We start from the raw sequence: 5,996 nt of genomic DNA on the forward strand, positions 1-5,996 counted from the left end.
CACTTACTTTAGTATTTACAACTCATAAGGAGAATATTTATTTAACCTCGTTATAACTACTTCACGCGTGATCAAAAACATATATAAAGTATCCTCGAAAAACCATTTTACAGGATCCTGCAATATTACTCAGTGGGTGCGGGCGGAGAAAAAGGTGAAGGTTACTATCCATATCTTCATCTCCATCCCCACGTGAGAGTAGGTTTTTTCATGACAGTCCAATCCGCTTCATATCCCCACAAAAAACTCATCCTAGCGAGAATTTTTTTGTAGTAGTAGGAAAATCTCTTCCTGCTTCCATCTCTATCTACAACTAGACTAATCGAGAAGCCAGTTAAAGTTGTGTCTTGTGAATTTATTGGGAATAGTAGATGAAAAAATTACATTGTCTTTTTTTCATACAAGGTTAGCACCTAGATCCCTCCTAAGACGGAGACGATCCTGCGTCATTTCAATGAATGATGCTTGAAAACATAGATAAGTAATAATGAGACATAACCCTGAGAAAGGAGTGTCCAAGTCCCGCTATCCTAACATGCACATCAAGTAAGCGAAAATCCTCAATACGTTGAAGCTGAGCCATCACATAGCTAATATCGTCCTTTGTTGTAGTCGGGGAAGCGATAAGCTCCTTCGTCTTGTTTCCCTCTCTAAAACAGTGGAAAACCTGAACACATGCAAAGGAAGACAACAAAACACTACCATCATATACCATGATCGAAATTTCCCATGGTACATGTCAAACTTACTTAATTACATAATGAGAGAAAGGCTAACTCCTTCTATAAATATGTAGGAGAGTTTCATATCCCTTGATGAGAAGACTTCTTGGATAGTTGTCGCCGCTTCCGCAAATAAAAGTGTGCACGTGGGGATCTCACTAAGGTTCATAAATAAGATTTTTCCATTAGAGTTCCTGAGGACTTACCCAATATATGTTCCACCAGAAAATGAAAGTGAGGCATCAAAATTAATTTTGATCCAATATGGAGGAGGTAATTTCCAGCGAGTGTGATTCTTCTCATTTCTCCGCGAAGATTGTGGTTTGTGGTCATTCCAATCCGACATAAGTGCTATTATCTAGTTGGAATAGTGAAAATATGATTGATCAAAAGATGATTGTTGTGTAGATTTTGATGAAAAATACGGTTATTTCTATGTAACTATGTGTAAAACCACAAAAAACAAAGCTCTTCATAATGTCTATTCTGATCCAAGAACATCCCAAATTCTAAATTGATATGGCTCAAGTGACTAACACAGTACCAAGCCTCTGCTGAAAATAGGATTGAGCAACCAGATAGATCCGCTCCGATCTAACACGGTAAAGATTTAACAAAACCCCGATCTATATCTGATCCAGCATAATCCGGATATCCGGTTGTACTAGATCGATCCGGAATGGATATTTATATTAGATATCATGTATATCTGGTTCATAAAAACATAATTTAATGCTAAATTTAATATTTCAATCTAATTTATAACTAATAACTAATAATAATATAATAAATAATAAATATTAATAAATTTAGATTAATTAAACTACAAATATAATCAACCTTAATTCAATTTTCTTTATATATATAATTATTTTACTTCCAGAATTAACCATACAGGCTAGCACTCCCTAATGGACCAAGTACTAACTTACTACTATATGGACATCTCAAATTTTCAATGTATATTACAAATTGCAAATTGTCTATTGAGTAGTATCATTCACCGCCCAAGTTTTTTAATTATTTGTTTATTAGTTTGTAATAATTTGTAACAAATATAGTTATATTCAATATCATTGCATAAATAGTATGGGAATTTATATCTATCTTAGAAATTTGTACTAATATGAACTAATATTTCCAAATATCCGATTTATCCGAAAAATCAAACCGGATTGGACCGAATTCAAATAAAATTTAAGCAGACTTTCTAAGATATGAAATTTTCGGATTGGAATTGACGGATTCTTAAATCGGGTCGACTTAAAAAAGAAATGTGACGCCGTTTAGTTGAGAAAATGAGTAAGGTACATTGTTGATTTTTTAACTAATGTGTCAAATTGTAAATTTATTTTTAGCAATTAAAATGTGAAGAATGAGTATCTCCCTATTACTAAAAAGAAAGAAAAAAACTCATGTTTCACTTGAGTGATTGTTCCAAATTGAACAGAAAAATTCAAAACAGTCCCCGGCGGAACCGGATGCAAATACGGGACCGGGAACGGAAGACCAGTTCTTCATCATAAAATCCCGGCGTTGGTTCCACCATATATGTATAACAGTTGAGAGTGAGACACAGAAAAGATTTGGAGAAAAAAGAGAAAGAGAGAGAGAATGGCGAGTTCGAGGAACAACATGTTGCAGGCGGTGGCGTTGTGCACGCTGCTCTTGGTGGCGACAGTAATAGCAGATGAAGCCGGTGGCGGTTGGCAGGATAACATCAAAGACAAGGCTGGCAAGGCCGCCGACAAAGCCAAGTCTTGGAAGAACTGGGCATTTGGCAAAATCAACGAGTCAGTATTAAATTAATCAATCAATCTCATTTACTTTCCAATATCTCCAACAACCATGTTAATACTAGTATTCAATAACCAGGAAATGGAATGAAGGTCCAAATCCAAATCCCTCCGACAAACTAGGAGGGACGACGACGAGGACGAAGGCCAGAACCTCCGGTGGGACCCACCACCCTCACATCCTAAGCCTCAGAAGCATGGTCCCACTGAGCTATGAGGATGACTCCATGGAATTGCAGCTCAACATTTTTCATATTAATATATGATCTTGAGAGTGTTACATCTCCTTTAACGGAAAAAATAAATAGTATTGTTCATTCGGATCTCTGTTTCCATCTCGAACGACTATATTAATACAAATGACATCATTTTATTCAATATTCATTCGAATGATGTTTGGATTTCCTCAAGAGTTCTCCCTTTCGTCTCAGGGAGACAGCATGCGACAAATACAGCAGTTAGGGCAGTAACCGCCGCGTAAATACTAAACGTACCTGCCATAAAATAATACTTTTTATTAATTTCTACTATACGAATAAATAAATAAATAAAACAGAGATATTTTTACCTCCTTCACTCCAGTCAAGCATCGTGCTGGCAATCAACGTCATAATCCAAGATACCAAAAATTCGTCATCACTGCAGCACTGCCACCTAAGCTCTTTATATGCAACGGTAGAATCTGCTCAAAACATTCAAATTTAGTAATTATCCTTATAACGGTTTTGGACGTTATATTATACCTCGGACATCACAAGTAACGGCACAGGCCCGAGTCCCAAAGCAAAACTTATCATCATTGACTGCCAAAAAAACATAAAAAAAAACATTAAATAACTATAGAAAAATACTTCGAAAAATGTTAAATGTATATCAGAAATATCATACCACAACGCCAGCCACGGCTAACCAACCCATAGCGGTATAAAGCTTGGAGTCTCTGATATAGCTGACTGTACTTACGTTCAAACACAATATATCACGATTTTCCATAATAAATGTGTAAGTTCATGAGAGAGAAAACAACCTCTACGTAAAACGCCGCAGCAACTAAGAACAGACTAATTGATATCCCAATGGAGGATATCTGTACGGGTTGAAACAATGTCAGTAGAATTTTCTTCGTTGATTTAGTTTCAGATGATAGATTTTACGCATACCAGAAGAAGAACCCTTCGTCCCAGCTTTGTCCATTAGCCAAGTAGCCACCGCGGTTGTAACAACCTGATCGAATATACGAAAATTAATAAAATGCTGACTGGAAAGAAAGAAAACAGTTTCTATGAATCTTGCCTGAATAGCGCCGAGCACGAACGTTGCAATATTATCTCTAGTAATACCTGAACCGATGAAATTATAAGTAATGGATTCTAAGATCGGGTATTAAGAAATTTGGTGTCACCTGCGCTAGCGAATATTGTGCTGGAGTAGAATAATATGACCCGAATACCACAAAGTTGTTGGAGCGCAAGTAAACCAATTCCGATCTGTAACAACATTAAATCAAGTGATTTGTTCGAAATTTGTATAACATATCAGAGGAACAAACTGATAAAATATTTTATTCCAAACAAACCATATTCTACCATCAAAGGACGCCAATTTCTCGCCCGCGTAAGTTCTGAGACACGGATTGTTCTTGTTGTTTTTGATGACTCCACAGCTTTCTACATCCGGAAGGAAAATCAGCCACTGTAAATTATCTAGAGAATCTCTTTATCTCAAAAGAAAAAGATAAAAATACATTGATATCCTCCATTTCCTGGTCAATATCTGAATTAAATCCTCGTAGAACCCGCAGAGATAATCTAGCTTCGCTGGACATTCCCAGCTTGGCTAGCATGCCATAGAAAAAAACAAATGACTAAGATGAAAAAAGTTTCATGAAATGGTGGATTAGGTCTTAAAAAAGTATTAATATGTAATTACCAGCCATCTAGGAGATTCAGGAATGAAAAAAAGACCAGGAATAAGAATTGCACATGGCAAGGCTCCTGTAGAATTGTGAGAGTAGTCATGAAAATGGCTAATGCAGAATGGATATTTAAGCTGTTAAGCAAATTTGAACAGGCTGTCACCTAGAACAGCAAGTAATCTCCATTGGAGAAAAATCCAAGTAGATAGACAATCATCACTCCAGTTGTGATTGAAAGCTGCAGAACAGAATTGGAATTTGATCAGTGAACGAGTTTTCTGGACATGATTTGTATATAGAATCAAAGAAGGCAGTAGAAACCTGGGTCACAGCTCCAAGGCGCCCTCTCAAGTTCTTAGGTGAAATTTCAGCTATATAAACAGGCACCTGTTGCAAAACCAATGAACACCATGAAAATGAGGTCATACACATAGAAAAAAAAATACACATATATATACCGTGTAAGAGATGATGCCAACACCAAACCCCGTCAGTAGCCTTCCCAGGTCGAGGATGGACGCATCCTAATTAAGCAAGATAAGGAAGGAGATTAGATTAGATTAGGTTAAGTGTATAAATGGAAAGGTTAAGTCAATTGTGTCCACTTACTTTGGCAAATGAAATGGCAAACCATCCGATTATGTTGGGTATAATAGCAATCATCAGTGTCTGTTAAAGGACAAAATGCAGAAAATTCCTTTACAATAGTACACAGATAAGGCACTGGTAACTTTAGAAAATGGGCGGACGGCATTACCCCTTTCCTTCCGATGTACTCAGAAATTTGACCGCTGGCAATGGCCCCCACCATTGCTCCCACGTTCGCAAGCGATCCAAACATGGAGAACTGTTCTAGTACGCAACCGATCAGTCAATTTTGCAACAGAAACCAGGAGAATGATCGGAAATTTTATCTAATTATAACTTTGCACCTCACTATCTGTGATCCCGAGATCTGAGATGATCTGCGATTCTGTCGGTGAAGAATATCCGAGCTTCAAAACAAGTAACCATGCATCATGTTAACCGATCAGAAAAAACAAATTCAAATTCCGATTTAGGTATTTACGTACAGTGTAGCCGAATTGGAAGGTGCCTAGGGCAACGATGAGGACGTAGAAGACGACGGAGACGGAAGGATCGCGGAGCATAATGGATGAACTGTACAGCGATCCCTTTTTGTACCAACTCCATGTCTCGAGTGAAGGCTTCTTTAGCCCCAAAGTAGACGACGTAGTATATGCTCTCCTCAGCAATGGACCTCGAGCTTCTTCGATTTCCGGATCCATGAATAATACTCCTGCTCTTCTTCTCTGCCGCTATCTATCTATGTATCTATATAGAACTGAATCGGCCTACCTTGTTGAAAAGCCGTGAGGTACTTATTTTATTCCATGGGAGAAAGAGAGGATTTGATGTGATCTTTAGGGGTTTCGATCGTACCAGCTGTAGGTGGAACGAGTAGTGGGAGAAGAGAGGGTTTTTAAATTTGAAAGGGGCAGAAGAGGCGGCCGTTAATACTAGTATATGTCTGTCATTGTTCCCGCGGGTTTTTTTCAGAGT

At 37.7% G+C, this 5,996-nt stretch overlaps 1 protein-coding gene across 1 annotated transcript; it reads right to left on the reverse strand.

Moving 5' to 3' along the window:
• Nucleotides 1-2,899: 2,899 nt before the first annotated feature.
• On the reverse strand, nucleotides 2,900-5,722 carry LOC141251710 (uncharacterized). Its single transcript, XM_073670400.1, is given in 21 exon segments — nucleotides 2,900-3,012; nucleotides 3,087-3,146; nucleotides 3,149-3,200; nucleotides 3,262-3,321; nucleotides 3,407-3,477; nucleotides 3,545-3,605; nucleotides 3,679-3,699; nucleotides 3,701-3,742; nucleotides 3,812-3,858; nucleotides 3,921-4,005; nucleotides 4,105-4,185; nucleotides 4,263-4,382; nucleotides 4,448-4,512; nucleotides 4,597-4,629; nucleotides 4,632-4,671; nucleotides 4,755-4,820; nucleotides 4,892-4,957; nucleotides 5,043-5,102; nucleotides 5,191-5,280; nucleotides 5,366-5,428; nucleotides 5,507-5,722. Coding segments are annotated over 21 exon segments (1,512 nt in total).
• Between the last annotated feature and the right edge of the window lie 274 nt (nucleotides 5,723-5,996).

This window comes from Phyllobates terribilis, unplaced genomic scaffold, assembly GCF_046119375.1.
Source record: "Phyllobates terribilis strain yellow unplaced genomic scaffold, ASM4611937v1 Scaffold_7541__1_contigs__length_36959, whole genome shotgun sequence".
Classification (NCBI taxonomy): Eukaryota; Metazoa; Chordata; class Amphibia; order Anura; family Dendrobatidae; genus Phyllobates; species Phyllobates terribilis.